Genomic DNA, 21540 nt, shown 5'->3' with positions numbered 1-21540 from the left:
TCGTTTTCCCTTTCATTTACTTACACTGTATTGCCAGCGCAAACCTCTTCTTGTTCTTTCCTGCATTTGTGAGAGACCTTTAGATGCAAGAAATCCAGGCAATTATAGCCGGATCACATGAAAAAGGGACACAAATCTCAGGTCATTCTAATCCACCAGACTGGAAAGAAGTGGTGGCTGTCAGCAGCATGGCAATATTACGCTGGGATTTCAGCTGGACCCCACATGTAATTTTACTAATAGTATAATGTAACAATAAGATAACAGAAATTACATGGATAAAAGTAACAAAAACAAGCAGGGGCCAGCTGAGCCATATCGGAGGCCGGAAAAATGCTGGAGGACGTTGGATAAATGTTTTTTTCTTTTGTTCCTTTTTTTTTTTAATGTCATTTTGCTATCACACCTAGGACTACCACATATGTATGTGGTATCTCCTGAGGAAGGAGTTCTTTGAAACTCTGAAACACATTGAAGAAAAACCACTTTTAAGCTGTGTGCCCACGTAGCGTTACTTTTAAGCGTTTTTGATGCGTTTTTCGGGGTCAAACCGCATAAAAAACGCTTAAAAGAAGCATCCCATTCATTTAAATGCATTTTGGCCTTTTTGTGCCAATGGATGCGTTTTTTACCGCTAAGGAAACGCTTAGCGGTAAAAAACGCAGCATGTTCAATAATTTCCGCTTAGGTCCGCGTTTTTGGCTAATTCCTATAGTCCAAAAGACGTGCGGAAAAAAACGCATCAAAAACGTGCGTTTTCTGGGAAGGAGAACGCGTTTTCTGGGAAGGAGAACCCGTTTTCTGAGCGTTTAAAAAACGCTACGTGGGCACATAGCCTTAATAATAATCTTTATTTTTTTTTATAATAATCTTTATTTTTATATAGCGCTAACATATTCCGCAGCGCTTTACAGTTTGCACACATTATCATCACTGTCCCCGATGGGGCTCACAATCTAAATTCCCTATCAGTATGTCTTTAGAACGTGGGAGGAAACTGGAGTGTGGGAGGAAACCCACGCAAACACGGGGAGAACATACAAACTCCTTGCAGATGTTGTCCTTGGTGGGATTCGAACCCAGGACCTAATAATACTTTTAGACTACAGTGATTCAGCAGCGCAGAATTTGACCCCGTTTTCCTATTTTACATTCAGGGAGAAAGGAAATCTGAGAATGCTGCTAAGTATAACCCAAAAGTCTACGCTATGCAGGACCCATCGTCCACAAACAAGTTGTGCCGTCACCCTCCTTTCGCTTCTGAACCCTACATAGGATATAATCAGGTTATCAAACTCTTGTAACTTTACAACCTTTTTTTTATTTCCATAACTCTACACTGTGCTGGTCTTCCTCCCCAAAATATAGGAATAAATTGACAATTGGGTGCTACATCCTTCTTGAAAAGAAGTGGCTCTGCACAGTTGCACTGATCGGACAACGTAGACTGAGTTGGGACACAAATTTCTAGAAGTAATAAAAGATGAACTAATGAAATCAAAGTTCTAAAAACTGTGCTCCAGAATTATTACATCATGGAACTAATTACTTCAGTTGCTGCTGTCCCACCGATTCTGAAATAGTTTTTCTTTCTTTTCTGTGCCTCTCCATTCCAAACTTATGCCCCCCCAGTAATAAATGTACAACTTCCCTCATATGTGCTGTCATTAGTACGGCTGCCACCATGAACGACTAGACCTATACTTACCATTTACCCTATACTTTTTGCACTTGCATATATGTATTTTTGTCCTTTGTGTGTATATATAAAATTTTTACCCATACCATACACACTAAAAAGGTTGTCCTGTCAAAGTCGATAAGTCTGCAGTCACTCTGCGTGACTGCAGACCTATAAATCCCCCTAGTGCACGCACTGTGAGCTGGGTGGATTCACCAGTTTCTGACCGGGGCCCATGTAGGCGTCATGCATACTCCCGCCGGTGGGTGTGGCCTCTCTCCATGGACAGCCGCGTTACTAGATGGGGTGCGGCCCCACATAATACAAGTGCATGGTAGAGCGGCCACACGCACTAGACGGGTTGGCAGGGAGTATATATAACGCATACGTACCCTCCAATCCTGGCTCAGAAACTGGCGAATCCTTGCAGCGCACAGTGCGTGTGCTGGGGTGATTCAGAAGTCTGCAGAGCAAATGCAGACTTATCGATTTGGACCGGACAACCCCTGTAAACCAACCGTGCATGCTATGTGGGTGTTTGCTTTTTCTCCTCTATGACAAAAGTTCAATGGTATGATCCCAATGGTATGCACGCAATGGTATGCGCCCAAAGATATGCACGCAATGGTATGCGCCCAGTTGGCAAAGGGAACATCTGCTTCTTAATTTCCAGGGGGCAAGCATTTTGAATGACGTTGCACAGTAAGACCTGTTCCAGAAACAATGGAATAGCAGCCATTGGAGGAGCTACACAGTTTAAAAAAATCCAGTGAAAGGTTCTCTTTAAAAAATTGTATCCAGACTGAAATAGTGCGTCCAGCCATAGGGCATGCTCCTGAATCCGCAATATAGAGGGCATGTTATTGAATGGGGTAATACAGAATTGTCATGGTTCAGTTTCAGCTCACAACTAAATAACAAAAACTGATCTTATAACATCAGTCACACACCAGGAGCCGGTCAGTAGGCTTAAAGCTGAATCTTAATGCCGCCACTTAAATGGGAAAAAAAAAGAAAGAAATGTAAGTGCAGAAAGCTCAGAAAAATGGCACCCTTTGAAAAGTGATTAATTCTGATGAACTTTGCAGCTAAGATATCACTATTCATATGCTTTATGGATGTTTTCTAGTACAACACATTTCTACTTGCGTTTAATGAGCTAGGAATAAGGGATATATCAGGTTCACTGCAGAACAGGTATTTAATCTTCGTGGTGGACAGGAATAATGAGCTATTTTTCGATAAGGGAAGCGATGAGTTTTGAAGAGCATCTTTCCATTTAAAAGGATGACATCCATCATAATTGAAGTTTTGATAAGAGCTAACTAGTTATACGATTTTCCCAATGTGTACTTTAAGTCTACTTGTGCTCCTTGTAAGATATTAAAAGGGTATTGCCATCTTAAGAAGTAGTTATCAATCCACAGCATAGATGATACCTTGCTAATCAGCGTCCCCACAGATTCCAAAACAAGGCGCTTTCAATTCTTCTGAGACATGTAGGGATCTGTGGTCAGATCAAGACAGTGCTTTTTACACATACACTCACTGGCCACTTTATTAGGTACACCTGTCCAACTGTGTGTTAAGACTTAATTTCTAATCAGCCAATCACATGGCGGCAACTCAGTGCATTTAGGCATGTAGACATGGTCAAGACAATCTCCTGCAGTTCAAACCGAGCATCAGTATGGGGAAGAAAGGTGATTTGAGTGCCTTTGAACGTGGCATGATTGTTGGTGCCAGAAGGGCTGGTCTGAGAATTTCAGAAACTGCTGATCTACTGGGATTTTCACGCACAACCATCTCTAGGGTTTACAGAGAATGGTCCGAAAAAGAAAAAAAATCCAGTGAGCGGCAGTTCTGTGGCCGGAAATGCCATGTTGATGCCAGAGGTCAGAGGAGAATGGGCAGACTGGTTCGAGCTGATAGAAAGGCAACAGTGACTCAAATTGCCACCCGTTACAACCAAGGTAGGCAGAAGAGCATCTCTGAACGCACAGTGCGTCGAACTTTGAGGCAGATGGGCTACAGCAGCAGAAGACCACACTGGGTACCACTCCTCTCAGCTAAGAACAGGAAACTGAGGCTACAATTTGCACAAGCTCATCGAAATTGGACAGTAGAAGATTGGAATAACGTTGCCTGGTCTGATGAGTCTCGATTTCTGCTGCGACATTCGGATGGTAGGGTCAGAATTTGGCGTAAACAACATGAAAGCATGGATCCATCCTGCCTTGTATCAACGGTTCAGGCTGGTGGTGGTGGTGTCATGGTGTGGGGAATTTTTTCTGGGCACTCTTTGGGCCCCTTGGTACCAATTGAGCATCGTTGCAACGCCACAGCCTACCTGAGTATTGTTGCTGACCATGTCCATCCCTTTATGACCACAATGTACCCAACATCTGATGGCTACTTTCAGCAGGATAATGCGCCATGTCATAAAGCTCGAATCATCTCAGATTGGTTTCTTGAACATGACAATGAGTTTACTGTACTCAAATGGCCTCCTCAGTCACCAGATCTCAATCCAATAGAGCATCTTTGGGATGTGGTGGAACGGGAGATTCGCATCAGGGATGTGCAGCCGACAAATCTGCGCCAACTGTGTGATGCCATCATGTCAATATGGTCCAAAATCTCTGAGGAATGCTTCCAGCACCTTGTTGAATCTCTGCCACGAAGAATTGAGGCAGTTCTGAAGGCAAAAGGGGGTCCAACCCCTTACTAGCATGGTGTACCTAATAAAGTGGCCAGTGAGTGTATTTTAATCTCCAGTTGAACAGAGAGGAATTTAGCACAGAAATCACAGCTTACACGGCCATGTTGTGTGATAGAGGGAGGAAAGAAAGGCAGGCTACAGTCTTAAGAAAAAGTTGTGCAAGGAGATTATTCACAGCTTTTACCCCTTGAGCGCTAATCGTGCAGATCCAGAAGCATGCCAGCAATACTCAACTCTCCAATCTTCAGACGTGTCTAATACCTTGGCAATGCTGACAAATGCATTTATTAGGCTACTTTCACACTTGCCTTTTTTTTGCAGTGCGTTTTTTGCACACACAAACGCATTAAAAAAAACGCATCATGCGTTTGTGTGCATTTTTTTGCGGGTTTTGGTGCTTTTTAAAAAAAAAAAACACATGCTTTTTTTTGCACATTACAATGCGCATGTATGCGCACCCATAGACTATAATGGGTGTTTTGCTGTAAAAAACGCATTGCGTGCGCATGCGTTTTTTGGGGGCAAGTCGGACACACAAAAAATGCAACAGAATGCATTTTGTGCGCCCGAGCGCACACTACAAAAAACCGCATGCGCATACAAATGCGTACAAACGCATGTGTATGTGCACCCATGTAAAAGATAGGGGAAAAAAACGCATGCTTTTTTTGCGCTAAAAAACAGCGCAAAAAAACGCAAGTGTGAAACCAGCCTTAAAGGGAATCTGTCAGCAGGTTTTTGCGATGTAACCTGAGGACAGCATGAGGTAGCGATTAGAACACAGAATTCAAGGATGTGTCACATGTCTGGCTGTGTGCTCTTGTTAACTCAGACTGAAGGTTTACTCACCTGGTTATTATCATTGCTTGGACTACAGGAGAGTGTGAGGCCTGGTCCGACCCCTTCCCCTTCTGTGATGAGCAACTCACTGTCTATAGACAATGTACATGGAGAGCCTGGTGTGGGTGGGGTTAGCTTTCTCAGCTCTGCTTGCATTCCTAAATCTAAAAACGGAACGGCTGCACCCAGTAATCTAAGTGATACATCGTTGCATTCAGGGTCTTTTTGTCTACATTATGATGCTCTCAGATGAGGTAGCAAAAACCTGCTGACCGATTCCCTTTGGCATGAACTGTGCTTTTATTGCAATATATGAGCTAATATGACTGAGAAGAGTCATCATGGTGTACAAGCTTTTGACTTTTAAGGCCTACGATGCCTGCTTATAGTAAGCGTAGATTTTATTTTCTAACCCTCTAATACAGTCGTCATATTTGAGACTAACTTAAACCTGCATTAGACTTATGCCAGCTATACTGGCAGAGACCAGGAGAGAGCAATTACTCCTGAAAAACCCTTTAAAGGGAAACTGTCACCCCATTTTTGGCCTATAAACTGCGGCCACCACCATCAGCGGCTTATCTACAGCATTCTGTAATGCTGTAGATAAGCCCCTGATGTAACCTGAAAGAGAAGAAAAACGAGTTAAGATTATACTCACCCAGGGGCGGTCCCGGGTCCAGTCTGATGGGTGTCGCGGTTCGGTGCCTCCCATCTTCTAGTGATGACGTTCTCTTCTTTGCTTCCTGTCGCGGCTCCGGCGCAGGCGCACTGCTCTGCCGTGTTGAGGGCAGAACAGAGTACTGCAGTGCGCAGGCGCCGGACCTCTCTCACCTTTCCCGGCGCCTGCGCACTGCAGTACTTTACTCTGCCCCCAACAGGGCAGAGAAAGTACAACTGCGCAGGAGCCGCGGCAGAAGTAAGAAGGAGGACGTCATTTCTAGAAGATGGGAGGCGCCGGACCGTGACACCCACCGCACTTGACCCCGCCCCCCAGTGAGTATAATATAACTTGTTTTTCTTATCTTACATTGGAGGCTTATCTACAGCATTACAAAATGCTGTAGATAAGCCCCTGATGGTGGTGGCCGCAGTTTATAGGCCGAAAATGAGTTGACAGATTCCCTTTAAGAGGCCTACGTGGTCTTATACAAAATGTTGTGGCTAGTCAAACATATTTGCTCCATTTATCTAGTTTCTTAGAAGATATTCCTAGAGAATGCTCAACCACCAAATTAAAGGGGTTTTCTTAATACAAAAAACCACTGGCACCACTGGCGTTTTCTTTATTTCACCCCTGCAGTGGTGTCACTAATGTATGATCCTCGATTTAGTACAGTACTTAGCAGTCGCCATCTTGTCCTGTTCTAGGTGCCGCCCTGGTCCTGGTCTGCTACTTATGACTAGTTGGATTGCTCCAGTGTTTGCTGGGCGGTCCAGAACTTCTCAATGTAAGTCTATGAAAGCCAGGTGTGGGGGTCTCAGTCAAGCTCCTTTGATGAGGATATCTATGGGTTAAACTGCTAGTATCAGAGAGAGCTCCATTCCCAGTACTTGCAACATATATATTACAACCATCTCTCCTTCCGACTACACGGATCAGTCTTGACGTGGTGAATTACTCTTTACCAGGACATGCATGTAGGTCACGGCATGAGAAGAGGCTAATATATGCCATCACTATGTATTCTTGTATTTGAGTACAGCTCCCCCTTTCTGTAAAACGATGTAGTACATGCTGTCATGAAATAAGGCCATTATTATATGTGCATATAATAGCGGTAATGTATAGAAAATTGAACAAGTAGATTATTTGCACTAAAAGAACCCAGGACCGTTAATATGGATAATAATTGGGAATGAAAAGCACCATAATATCAACCATGAAACTCAGGAAAATATTTGTCATTATACGAAGAACTTCTGGATGCATTTTTGCAAACTGCTAGACGGCAATGAGACTTTAAGTAAAAATGTCAGCCAAGAACATGATTAACAGTTCACACAAATGCCAACGTATAAAGCAACAATCTTTATATAATTATATTACGACAAGGGAAGGGGATTTATGTAACATACCAAGCGACACAAACGGCCTGCCAGGTATAATGCGCACATCACATTGTAGCGGAATACTAGGATAAGAAAGCAGACAGCGAAGAGTATATACTAAAGGCTGCAAAATACTTCTGGCACATAAGAGATTGCCAAGTACAGACCATGCAAGAAAGTACGATTCCTGCCAAGAATATTTACACTTTCTCAAAATCCACATCTCTACGGTGCCAAGCTTCAGAAAAAAATCCCAACAAACATATTCAAGGCATGGATAGAAACACCTTCCCAGATGGTGGCAACGCTGCCTTAATAAAAATAGTAAGGCTGAGATAACAAGCAGGCAGAACAAGCACACCGTCCTCGTACCTAAATCCTCGTCTAGTTTGGTCTTCGGTGGCTCCCACGCTGGCCTGGCAGCTCTTGCTTTTGATTGACGCTTGCCAAGCTCTTCTTCAAACTTGTCATGCAAATCCCGTAACCTGCTTGTGCCGACCACCGTGGAATCACCCTTGGGAAAAAAAAGAGACGACAGGTGAATATTCCATTCATTTAGACATAGAAATAAAAAAAGACTTGCAGATCAGCACACATTAATGTTAGGAGCAAGAAAGCTCCGGCAAAGAAGGCTGCATAGATGGAAGCTCCTCTGGCAGGATTGAAAAATGTATCAAAAACGCACAGATTTTTTTATGCATGGTTTTTCCTGGCAAGAGACAAAAGTTTGTGATGCCTAAATGTCCACAGCAAATAATGAATGTGTGCACATACCCTAAAGCTGTGTTCATATGCAGCACTTTATTGCTTTAATTTTTTAAAGCTGCTTTTTACAGTACTAGTAAAGCTGTGAAATTTCAGAAATCTCATGCACACGCTTGGTTTTTTTTCTTGAGCGAGTTTGCAGCGATTTTTAAATCTGCATGTCAATTTTTCCAGCATTTTTGCAACGTTTTTCACCCATAGAAAAGTGAGAAAAAAAGCAGCAAAAAAGCAACAGGGTATATTGAATAAAAGTAAACTTTATTAAACCTGCGCTGTAGACAAAGTACACATGCATGTAATCTGCTCCCAAAAACACTGCCAAAAAAGGGTCAAAAGCGCTGTGAAAAACACTAAAAATTGGGAATTTAGAAAACAGCATTTTTACTGCAGCTATTAGCTGCAGAAAAAAGTAAAAACACTGCGTGCAAACATGGCCTACCACCATATGCAAAAGTATTCAATCCCACAGCTACCTGTGCCCTGCATTACTCCGTCTAGGGGCGAGAATCGGACAAGGGTCGGATAGATACGCAGGGCAGGGGAACAGAACTCGTAGTTCCATCTGGATAACCCACATAGTTATAGTAAGATGCCATAGCGAACTGGCAAATATTCTAGGACTAATGCTACATATTGGAATTTATTTGGAATTTGGTCATTAAAACTAAATAGTAATACAGTAAATCACATTAACACAATGCCATTCTGATTAGTCCTTGAAATGCTGGAAAGACATTATTAAAGGGAACCTGTCACGGCAGTCCAGGTCTTGAATATACAAATTAATTGCTACCTGCATAGCCCCAAGTGCAGATCCTGTGCTGAGAAATCCGTTCAGAAAGGATTCTAATGAGGCTGGAGGGGAATTCGATACATGGAGTACCAGAATAAAAAAAAACATGATTTTTGAGGAGTGCTTTATGCTCTTCGAACTATAACGCCCGAGTTCATAGCCATATGATGAGTGCTGAAATAATTCATTATCATAACTTATTCGCTTTGCCAGTAGCAATATGTGTGTATTTTCACACCTAGAATACCTAGATCACAAATATCAGTTATTACGAAGAAACCGGGAGTTGGGGGATCAAAACACGCAACACTCCCCAAAAATATTATTTTTGTTTCCAGTTTTTGATACATTTTTAAAAGTTTTTGCAGAAATTCTTCTTATGTGGATGGTGCGACGAGTGTCGATCACCCTTCTCCATTAGGGCTCATTCAGACATCAGTTTTTCATGTACAAGTTCTAGCCGTGATTTCCATGGATAGTACTCGTACCTATTATAGTCTATGGGGCTGTTCATATGCCTGTGTAATTTTGCAGAAAAACACAGACACGTCCAAATTTGACCAGAATCACAGATCAAACTTGCCAATGTAAATTCATGGTCCCATGAAAAAAATAAAATAAAATTGGACAGCACTTCGATGACATTATTGTTCTGTCCATTTTTTACGGGGAGCTGATGGGAGAAGCTTGAAAACAATGAAAAACCTTTTCTTTTTTTTTCATATGAGAAAGAGTGACGCATTAACCAATTGAAGAAACTCTGACAGATTGTTTGCAGATGAGAAAAAAATCACTGAAGCCTGAATGAGGCCTTCCACCGAGAACATTGGTCATCTCTACTACTCCCGACCTGGCACCATGCTCCTCTCCTTGATTGACAGCTCTGCCTTCTGCCAGCTATCCCTAACAGGCAGAAGATGTCAGTCAGGAAAGGAAGGTGGCGCTGGGTGGAGAGTAATGAAGACGACTCTTCCAGCCTCATTAGCACATACTTTCAAAATAGGATATATCGGTAATGGAGCAACGCTTTGGGGTCATACAGGTGTTGATCAGCTTACACTTTCAAGAACTAAGCCTGTATGCAACAAGCAGGCTCAGCAGTTACTGAGAGTCACAACATCGGATAAGTCACGTGGACCACAATTTCTAAGATACACCTAAGCTGCATACCCACTTCCTTATAAAAGAGTGAGGGCATCTTTAACCAGACTCATCTCAGTAGCCTATAAGCATAAGTTGTGTGGTGTCTTAAGGCTCCCACACACAGACTAATATCAGCTGAACCCACCAACCAATATTAATGGGTCGGGCTGATTGGCAAATTGTCATGGGGGCGTCGGCAAACTGGTTGTTGAGAGATGTCAAGTGCGCAAGTCCGATTTGCCGAGCTAGCTCTACTGTGTATCGTATGGGAGTGTCGGTTCAGATTGTTGTCAGCTGAATGGTCAGACAAAGCAGTGTACGGCCGACAGCCCCCTACGGCCACCTACCGCGCACGGCCGACACAACCACCTACCGCGCACGGCCGACAGCCACCTAGTGTGTATGGCTAGCCTTATACTTCACCCCTTAGTTTATGCAGATTAGCTTCAAAGGGAGTTTGTCAGCAGGTTTTTGCTATGTAATCTAAAGACACAGAAGATAGGGGCTGAGACTAAAGGCCCTGTTACACATAACGATGTCCCAGCGATCCCACCAACGATCCAACATGGATGGGATTGCTGGGATATTGTTAGGCTGATCACTGGTGAGCTGTCACATAGATAGCCCCTCCAGCGAATAGGACCAGCAAGCAAGCTGGTTTCCAATGTAAACATCGGACAACTAAGAGCCGTGTGGCTCTTGGATACCCGCTGTTTACCCTAGATACCAGTGTGCACGCTGGTTTCCAACGTAAAAATTGGGTAACTAAGAGCCGCGCAGCTCTTGGATACCCGCTGTTTACCCTAGATACCAGCGCTGGTATCTAGGGTAAACAGCGGGTATCCAAGAGTCGCGCGGCTCTTAGTTGTCCGATGTTTACGTTGGAAACCAGCGTCGCTGATCTCTCGCTGCCACACGCAGCGATGCATGCTGGCCAGCGGGAGGCCAACGATCAAAAAAAATCGGCCCTGGACGATCCTGAACGATCAGCGATACCCGGCAGGGGGGCCAGTCGCTGAGCCCCGTCACACACAGCGATATCGCTGGAGAGATCATTGATGCATCACAAAATCAGCGATCTCGCTGTGTGTGATGGGGCCCTTAGGATGAGCGGACGCATGGATGTTCGTTTTCGACTGAACTTTAGTCCAAAGTTTGCTTCGGGTACCAGAACATGAATTCCAACCCCACAGAAGTCAATGGGGACCCTAACTGTGGTTGTGTAAAATGGTCATAGTTCTTTCTCAGGTACACAGAAAGCTGTGGTATGGGCGGCTTTCTGATATATCTAAAGATTGTACCATCATGTTCAGGGGCTCTTTTCCTGCATTATGCTGCCCCTCAGATGAGGTACCAATAATCTGCTGACAGATTCCCTTTAAAAGGTTTGTCTGCCCTTACAAAATAAAACAGAACATTGAGAACTGCATCTGTAACACCCTATGCAGCCACTGTCCCTCTCCAGAGATAACGAGATCTGCATTATGCACCACAGAGCCAAATTGTTCAGTGTATGTATATGTACAATTCCCGTTTAGCTGCTTCCATAGGGAAAGTCAGAACTTGGCGTCTCTCCTTCCCCTATATGTTCGAACAAGGCATAAAAATCAGTATTGGGCATTTTGCTTATTACTGGTTTGTACTGACTGGGATAGCGCTATAGAAGCCGGCAATCACAGCCTAAATCTTCATATATTAAAAAATGAACGTGAGGTTACGTGTGACAACACAGAAATAAATCTTACAATCTAGTCATTCAGACTCAATATGAACCAAAACCCAGGAACTAAACAACAAGACAATATCCGGGTATTAGACAACACCAATTCTTCACAACACAATTAATCCCTTAATTTCCCAGCTCTGCTGGAGATGTCAACAGGAAGATGGAAAAACCTAAAACACTTATGTTACACTGTTCTTCTGTTCTTTAATCCCTTTTGGGGAGGGGGAAATAAAAACAAAAACTATTCTTAGCTTGTAAACTCAACTTACTCTTAATTCCTAATAAACCTATTTGATCCAAAAATAATGAATATTGAACACCCTTTGACATTACATTTACTTAAAGGGCTGCTCCACTACTTTTATAATGATGATCAAAAAGACCTAAATGGGAGTCCGACATCTGGCCCCCCACACAACACAGCACAGCAATCTGCGTAGTGGCTGCAGCTGGGTACTGTAGGTCTTTCCTATTCCTTATAATAGGGGTGAATGCGAGTACCCGGCCGCGGCCACTACAGATAACCGAGCGGTGCTGCTCAGCTCTCCAGCTGCTAAAAACCGGGCACGGCCAGCACAGAGAGGGCAATCACTGGGGTTACTGGGTGACAGACCCCCAATGATTTGATATTCATGACCTCGCTCTAAAGCTCCCGTCACACATAGCGATCTCGCTAGCGAGATCGCTGCTGAGTCACAAGTTTTGTGACACAACGGCGATCTCACCAGCGAGATCGCTGTGTGTGACACTGACCAGCGACTGGCCCCTCTGCCAGTTAACGCTGATCGTCCTGCAATGGCCAGGACATTTTTTTGATCGCTGGTCTCCCGCTGGCCAGCACGCATCGCTGCATGTGACAGGCGGGAGACCAGTGATCAGCGCGCTGGTAACTAATGTAAACGTCGGGGTTCTAAGTGCCGCGCGCTGCTTAGAAACCCGATGTGTACCTTGGTTACCAGCTCCCTGCACCAGCATGCTGGTAACTAAGGTACACAGTGGGTAACTAAGCGACGTGCGTAGCTTGTTACCCTCCTGTCACTGGTGCTGATCGCTGGTGAAGCTGCCTGTTTGGCAGCTCACCAGCGATCATGTAGCGACACACCAGCGATCCTGAGAAGGTCATATCGTTGTCGGGATCTCTGGTGCGTCGCTATGTGTGACGGGGCCCTAAGATTGGTCATCAGTATAAAAGAAGAACAGCAACATTTAAATGCTGCAAAATCGCTAATTCCAAGAAATTGGAAAGATCCCTGCTATAAAAAGATTAGCATAATGAGATGTGCTCAATTAATGATTAGGAAAAGCCAAGCTGGACAGGAGACAACAAAAAAATGGCTAAATATATAAATATATATGTATACACACGTTTGTATGTATGTGAAGATATATACCGGTATATACCAATCAGTGGAGGGAAGGGTTGCTCATGATCATGGAGTACTACATGGTAGCAGGTATACTAGTCCCCTAGTGATAATCTCCTACAACAATGATTTTACTAAAACTATAGTAAGCAGCCCAGTAAGTGACATGTTAGGAAACAAGGTCTCTGCCCCTACTTTAGGCTGCTCTCGGATTAGGTGGCCAAAAATTGTGACAGATTCCCTTTAAGTTTCTCCTTTCTTTCCTAAAATGTCTAAGGCTGGTTTCACACTTGCGTTTTTTTGCGCTGTATTTTAGCGCTATAAAACGCATGCGCTTTTTTTTCCTATATTTTGCATGGGATGCGCTTATGTGCGCATACACATGCGTTTGTATGCGTTTTTACGAGCATGTGTTTTTTTGTGGTGTGCGCTCGGGCGCGCAAAATGCATCCTGTTGCATTTTTTAGGCGTCCGACTTGCCTCAAAAAAACGCATGCGCGCGCAATGCGTTTTTTTTACAGCAAGACACCCATTATAAGTCTATGGGTGCGCATTGGCATGCTCATGTATGCGTTTTTTTGTTGACCATTGGTTAGACAATGGAAATTAGGGGTTTTGGTTAGAGTTAGGGTTAGTTAAGGGGGTTTAGGGTTAGGGTTAGTATGGTTTGGTTAAGGGTTAGGGTTAGTTAGGGTTTAGGGTTAGTATGGTTTGGTTAAGGGTTAGGGTTAGTATGGTTTGGTTAAGGGTCAGGGTTAGTATGGTTTGGTTAAGGGTTAAGGGCATGTCACACTAAGAGATATCGCTAGCAATATCGCTATAACTAGTGACGTTATAGCGATATTGCTAGCAATATCTCTTGTGTCTGATACTTACCTACGACCCGCTCCCCCGCTGGTTATCGCTGATCGCGCGAGAACGTTCAGGACTGTTTCTCGTCGTCAGCTTCCTGCTGGGGCTTCCTGCTGTGAGGACGAGCGACGCGTGGAGCCGGGCGGGAGGACGCAGGATCGCCTGGTGTGACAGGTAAGTAGCGATCCCCGTCCCCAGCGATGTCGCTAGTGAGATCTGCCTGTGTGGCAGCTTACTAGCGACCACTTAGCGATGTACCAGCGATCCTGACCGCGTCATATCGCTGGTCGGGATCGCTGGTAAATCGCTAAGTGTGACAGTACCTTTAGGGTCAGGGTTAGTATGGTTTGGTTAAAGGTTAGGGTATGGTTTGGTTAAGGGTTAGGGTTAGTAAAGTCATGGTTTGGGTTAGTGTGAGGGGCCAACTAATGTTGGAAAAAACCGCAAACGCGGTAAAAACGCACTAAACGCATACAAACGCTGCGTTTTTCTCATGCATGCGCATAAAAATGCTTGAAAAAAACGCAGCATTTGTATGCGTTTTTTTGCGGGAAAAACGCACTGCAAAAAAAAGCAAGTGTGAAAGTAGCCAAATTCCTGCTATGTGTGGCTCTCAAAACTGTACATCAGATGCGGCCTAATTAGATCGGACACATTAAATGAGTTTTCCAGTGCTGACACTCTACCGGTCTCTTTAGTTCTCTGATAAATCTGCTATGTACTAAGACGAATGTCTAAAATACATGTAATGTTAAAAAACAATTCACAACGCGAGCTTGAGTCTCATTTTCTCTCCCCGCGCAGTGTCTTCAGATGCTATCCGCTCACTTCTCCGCTGTTTATCCATGTGCCCACTCCCAACATAATGAGGTCTGAGACCAGCCGCCTGCTGGGGGTAACACAACGCTCCACTGATCTCCCTGTGAGCAGCTCTTTGCGGTGGGCTCATATAACTTCACAAGGTTTGGGATAAGACAGGTTTCTGCCTCCCTGGGAATACATTAACAACCATCCGGTAAGCGTACTCTGACATCCCAGGCATCCTTTACACTCCTGCTCCGAGGAGAGATTCATAATCAGGGTATATAATGCCAACCAGTAACAGACAGTTAGTATTTCTGCACAAAAAAAGGCTGAAAACAATCTTAAAATCGTACAATGTCATTCCAGACAAGAGGCAGCTAGTGCTGGCCCATTACTCACTACTTGGTCCATGGGATCGCTGGAGTAGTAGCTCTCAGAATGGGTGCACCGGATCCACACAGGTTTCAGCAAATCCTCATCTTCCTCATCATTTCTATCCAGCGGGTTCTCCTCCAGCAGATCCTTGTCTTTTAACATTGTGTAACTACTTTCTTTGCGAGATGATGGACTTTCGGAGGAGGCGTCTTTTTCCTCTTCTTCCCATCTTGCTCGCTTGCGCTCTCTACTAGGGGAACGACTAAAAACATACGTAACAAATTCATTTATTATTCCCATAACACCAGCATAGAAAATAAACTCTGTACTCTTTGTAGAATATCATTCTGGATTATTATTTAACCCTATACTGCCCACCCCACTTAAGTAACGGTCTCCCAAGCAATTAATTATCCTGCTCTCTGACAGTCCCAGCCTGGTCTGCCAACGTGACAGGGAACACAATAAATCAATTCACTGTAAAAGACTTGCTGATCAGAGGGGGAGCGGAATCCAGGGGCCTCCACCAATTGTTCAGCTAATGCAGAACTGCCCGTAGAGCAAGGGTTAATTACAGATCTATGGGTCTGCAGACCACTGTGTGCAAGAAGAGGGCATCTGTCCAGTAGATTCAGCGATCTGTGAGGATCCCAGAACCCGGACCTCATTAATCATAGGGACTAAAGATTTTTAAAAGTTTAGTCTCATTTAACGAGATGGCGATACATGAGAAATGAATTAAAGTTCTTTTTCTTAGCCTTCAATTCACGTGATACAACATGCCCTGGGGAATTAAGAGAAACCAGTCAGCTGGCTTGAAGAGGATGTGCGATACTTAACAATATGATACCAATGGCAGCAAAGTGAGTGGCTCAGTGGTTAGCACTGCAGCCTTACAGCGCTGGGGTCCTGGGTTCAAATCTCACAAACACCTGTGAGGAGTTTTGTATGTCCTCCCCATGTTTGGTGGGCTTCCTCCAACACTCTAAAGATGTAATGATGGAGAATTTGGATTATAAGCCCCAATGGGGACAGTGATGATCTCTGTAAAGGGCTTTGGAATTAATGGTGTGATATAAGCAAGTAAAATAAATAATGGCGAAAAGGGTATATATTAAATGGGGGGCTACCAGTGAAGTCCGAAAACAATGGGGAGACTTGGTCAGATGCCTAGCTGTGATGTTTGAGGTGCTGACATCAGATGTGCGCTTTAGGTATGCGATAAAATACTATATATCAGAATATTGTAAACAAACGAAAAGGATGGAGTGCTATACAATATGTAAAATATATATATATAAAAAAAATCTTTATTAATAACTTAGTACATATTGGTAAAATCACCATTGGAGCAAAGTAGCAACAGTAATAACAAGGACAAAAACCCTAGTATAAAGCATGGGTCTGAGGTATATACTGTTGTTCTCAAAAGTTTACATACCCTGGCAGAATTTTTGCTTTCCTGGCCCTTATTCAGAGAATATGAATAACACCAAAACTTTTCTCCACTCATGGTTAGTGGTTGGGTGAAGCCATTTATTGTCAAACTAATGTGTTTTCTCTTTTTAAATCATAATGACAACCCAAAACATCCAAATGACCCTGATTAAAAGTTTACATACCCCAGTGATTTTGGCCTGATAACATGCACAGAAGGTGACACAAGTGGGTTTGAATGGCTACTAAAGGTATCCTCACCTGTGACCTGTTTGCTTGTAATCAGTGTGTGTGCATAAAAGCTGAGTGAGTTTCTGGGATCCAGACAGACTCTTGCATCTTTCATCCAGCCACTGACATTTCAGGATTGTGAGTCATGGAGAAAGCAAAAGAACTGTCAATGGATCTACGGGAAAAGGTAGTTGAACTGTATAAAACAGGAAAAGGATACAAAAACATATTCAAGAAATTGATAATGCCAGTCAGCAGCGCTCAAACTGTGATTAACAAATGGAAAATCAGGGGCTCTGTAAAAACAAATCCACGGTCAGATAGACCAATAAAAATGTTGTCGACAACTGCCAGGAAAATTGTTCGGTATGCAAAGAAAAACTCACAAATAACATGAGCTGTAATACTGGACTGTCTGAAAACTAGCAGTGTGGCTGTTTCAAGATGCACAGCAAGGAGGCACTTGAAGAAAAATGGGCTGCATTGTCAAGTTGCGAGAAGAAATCCATTCCTGCGCAAATGCCACCAAGTATCTCACCTACAATACGCAAAACACCACAGAGACAAGCCTCAAAAATTCTGGAACAAGGTAATTTGGAGTGATGAGACCAAAAATGAACTTTTTGGCGACAACCATAAACGTTACATTTGGAGAGAGGGCAACAAGGTCTATGATGAAAGGAACACCATTCCTACCGTAAAGCATGGAGGTGGATCGCTGATGTTTTGGGGATGTGTGAGCTACAAAGGCACAGGAAACTTGGTCAGAGTTGAAGGAAAGATGAATGCAGCATGTTATCAGCAAATATTGGAGGAAAATTTGCAGTCATGAGCCCAGAAGCTGCGCATGGGATGTACTTGGATGTTCCAACATGACAACGATCCAAAACACAATACCTAGTCGATCTGTCATTGGCTACAGCAGAAGAAAGTGAAGGTTCCATCTCAGTCTCCTGACCTCAATATCATTGAGCCACTCTGGGAAGATCTCAAGGGCGCAGTTCATGCTAGACAGCCCAGGAATTTACAGGAACTGGAGGCTTTTTGCCAAGAAGAGTGGGCAGTTTACTATCTGAGAAAATAAAGAACCTCATCCACAACTACCACAAAAGACTTCAAGCTGTCATTGATGTTAGAGGGGGCAATACACCGTATTAAGAAATGGGGTATGTGAACTTTTGATCAGGGTCATTTGAATGTTTTTGGTTGTCATTATGATTTAAAAAGAGAAAACATAGTAGTTTGACAATAAATAGCTTCACCCAAACACTAACCAAGAGTGGAGAAAAAGTTATGGTATTATCATTCATATGCTCTGAAAAAAGACCAAGAAAGCAAAAATTCTGCCGGGGTACGTAAACTTTTGAGAACAACCGTAATAGTCCATATGTGGTACTAGTAAACAACATCATTGTGGTAGGCAAGGAAAAAAATTGATCACCGATACACATGAGCATCACTGGCAGCAATATACAGTCATATGTAAAAGTTTGGGCACCCCTATTAATGTTAACCTTTTTTCTTTATAACAATTTTGGTTTTTGCAACAGCTATTTCAGTTTCTTATATCTAATAACTGATGGACTCAGTTATATTTCTGGATTCAAATGAGGTTTATTGCACTAACAGAAAATGTGCAATATGCATTTTAACAAAATTTGACCGGTGCAAAAGTATGGGCACCTCAACATAAAAGTGACATTAATATTTCGTAGATCCTCCTTTTGCAAAAATAACAGCCTCTAGTCGCTTCCTGTAGCTATTAATGAGTTCCTGGATCCTGGATGAAGGTATTTGTGACCATTCCTGTTTACAAAACAGTTCCAGTTCAGTTAAGTTTGATGGTCGCCGAGCATGGACAGCCCACTTCAAATCATCCCACAGATGTTCAATGATATTCAGGTCTGGGGACTGGGACAGCCATTCCAGAACATTGTAATTGTTCCTCTGCATGAATGCCTGAGTAGATTTGGAGCGGTGTTTTGGATCATTGCCTTGCTGAAATATCCATCCTCTGCGTAACTTCAACTTCGTCACTGGTTCTTGCACATTATTGTCAAGAATCTGCTGATACTGAGTTGAATTCATGCGACCCTCAACTTTAACAAGATTCCCAGTGCCGGCATTGGCCACACAGCCCCGAAGCATGATGGAACCTCCACCAAATTTTACTGTGGGTAGCAAGTGTTTTTCTTGGAACGCTGTGTTTTTTAGCCTCCATGCATAACGCCTTTTTGTATGACCAAACAACTCAATCTTTGTTTCATCAGTCCACAGGACCTTCTTCCAAAATGTAACTGGCTTGTCCAAATGTGCTTTTGCATACCTCAGGCGACTCTGTTTGTGGCGTGCTTGCAGAAACGGCTTCTTTCGCATCACTCTCCCATACAGCTTCTCCTTGTGCAAAGTGCGCTGTATTGTTGACCGATGCACAGTGACACCATCTGCAGCAAGATGATGCTGCAGGTCTTTGGAGGTGGTCTGTGGATTGTCCTTGACTGTTCTCACCATTCTTCTTCTCTGCCTTTCTGATATTTTTCTTGACCTGCCACTTCTGGGCTTAACAAGAACTGTACCTGTGTTCTTCCATTTCCTTACTATGTTCCTCACAGTGGAAACTGACTGGTTAAATCTCTGAGACAACTTTTTGTATCCTTCCCCTGAAAAGCTATGTTGAATAATCTTTGTTTTCAGATCATTTGAGAGTTGTTTTGAGGAGCCCATGATGCCACTCTTCATAGGAGAATCAAATAGGAGAACTACTTGCAAGTGGCCACCTTAAATACCTTTTCTCATGATTTGATTCACCTGGCTATGAAGTTCAAAGCTCAATGAGGTTACAAAACCAATTTAGTGCTTCAGGAAGTCAGTAAAAAGTAGTTAGGAGTGTTCAAATCAAGAAAATGATAAGGGTGCCCATACTTCTGCACCGGTCAAATTTTGTTTAAATGCAGATTGCACATTTTCTGTTAGTAAAATAAACCTCATTTGAATCCAGAAATATAACTGAGTCCATCAGTTATTAGATAGATGAAACTGAAATAGCTGTTGCAAAAACCAAAATTGTTATAAAGAAAAAAGGTTAACATTAATAGGGGTGCCCAAACTTTAACATATGACTGTATAAGCATCTCAAGTAAATGAGTAAGTGCAATTCAATTGTAACTATGCTGTCAAGAGGGAAATGGTATCAAAGATCAGGCCATGTACAAACTGCTGCAGAGCATAATCTCTAAATATCCTAGTGATATAGCAGATTTACACAGGGTTTTAAAGTCATACATGTGTAGGCTTGCTCATGATGTGCATGTGGATATACCAAGAGGCCAGGCTCAGGCCCTACAAGCATTTTACGGTAGCTTAATGAAGATGACGTGACTGTGTCACATCTAATGATTTAAGGATTGGACTATCAAGGGCGACAAATTGGTTTCCAAGTCGTATGTTATGATGACATTGATGATGACCCGCAAATATCAATGTAACCAATTTTATGGATTAAAACCACATCTTGAAAGAAGGATCGGGCGAGTGCTGCTTTTCTTGTTAGTTTTTCGGATATAAGAAATTATTTTTAAGCTTGCTTAAAACTCATCATTCTAGGTCACACATGGGCCTGAGCGCACAGAATGATGGTATTACTGACCCTTCCGTGCAGATGGGAAGGGCGGTGTTCCTTACTAAACAGCCTGTGAAGCGACCACTGATCGACTGCTGTGCAGCATAAACGCACCCTAGGTAATAAAAATAAGCCACGCTGGTAAAGCATTTTCTCAACTGCCATTAGAAATGTACCGTGTGTGACTACACACAGCAAGCTGTCATTTTATCCCTCGCTCTCAGCACAGCTGCTAGCTTGGCTACCGCTGCAGCATGCGGGTGGGTTTCATACGGGAAAAAGGAAATTTAAGGACAGAGAAGTGTGTTTTCTTGTACTTGTGGGAGCGTAGCACTTGTATTAGCGAGGAAAGTACGGTAGATATAAGGTATAATAATGGAGCTCTTCTCCAGCAAACCGCAGATCAGCGTCAAATAAAACCCATCATCCGTTATTTCCCCATCAGGATTGGCTAACACGTCTTTTTCCCTAAATATAAAGTTAGCCGCATGCGGAGTAGTGGGAGGAAGCCACATGGAGGACACCTAAATAATAAGCTGCAGAGTGTCGCAGTTGTAATCAGGGAGCCCGTTAGCCACCCATGAATATGGCGGTATACCACTGATGACAGGTTTCCTGAAAGCATTTACCTTTTTGGCCTCTTCCTATAACTTCTGTCTGGACTCGGTGATCTTCGGCTATCCCGGTGCCTGTACCTATCCCTTTATGGTTAGAGAATGAAAGAACACATGAATGTGGCAGAACGCTGTAGTGGATGTGCAGACAGGAAAAGCACTGGGAGAAATTAATGCTCTACATTAAAAGTCCATGTCCACCATAGTATAGTTAGAGAATTAAGCTGGATAGTCTGTAATAACAAGAAATGCCAAACTTCTCTCATTATAAGCCTGTAATATACTCCAATCATATATCTGCAGACACTACTTTAAAATAGGCCAAAATATTCCAAAGAAGAAATATAATCAGAAAATGACCTGTTGTTTCAATCAGGTTTTTGTGCTACATGCATTTTAAAAACATTTTGGCAATGGCTTTTTTAGAATTTTCCCAGTGGCCACTGAGGCTTTTTTTAGGGCTCATATTCATTTGCTTTGCCAGAAAAACTGATGAGTGTAATCCAATAAACAAAAAAAAAA

The 21540-nt window shown here is 43.0% G+C and overlaps 1 protein-coding gene across 3 annotated transcripts in view; it reads right to left on the bottom strand.

Annotated features, from left to right (window-relative positions):
- DROSHA (drosha ribonuclease III) overlaps positions 1–21540 on the bottom strand; it is a 316847-nt gene that overhangs the window by 283914 nt on the left and 11393 nt on the right. For all 3 annotated transcript variants that reach the window (XM_073550200.1, XM_073550202.1, XM_073550201.1), the window contains exons 3-5: positions 21034–21105; positions 15142–15379; positions 7668–7809 (exon numbers count right to left, since the gene is read on the bottom strand). In XM_073550200.1, the coding sequence (XP_073406301.1) occupies positions 7668–7809; positions 15142–15379; positions 21034–21105 (452 nt within the window). The remainder of the gene's footprint in view (positions 1–7667; positions 7810–15141; positions 15380–21033; positions 21106–21540) is intronic.

The sequence above is a fragment of the Dendrobates tinctorius genome, unplaced genomic scaffold, assembly GCF_039654945.1.
Source record: "Dendrobates tinctorius isolate UK_male_01 unplaced genomic scaffold, ASM3965494v1 ptg000163l, whole genome shotgun sequence".
In the NCBI taxonomy this organism is placed as follows: Eukaryota; Metazoa; Chordata; class Amphibia; order Anura; family Dendrobatidae; genus Dendrobates; species Dendrobates tinctorius.
The sequence above is the reverse complement of the archived record's forward strand: the minus strand, read 5'-3'. Positions and strand labels throughout refer to the sequence as shown.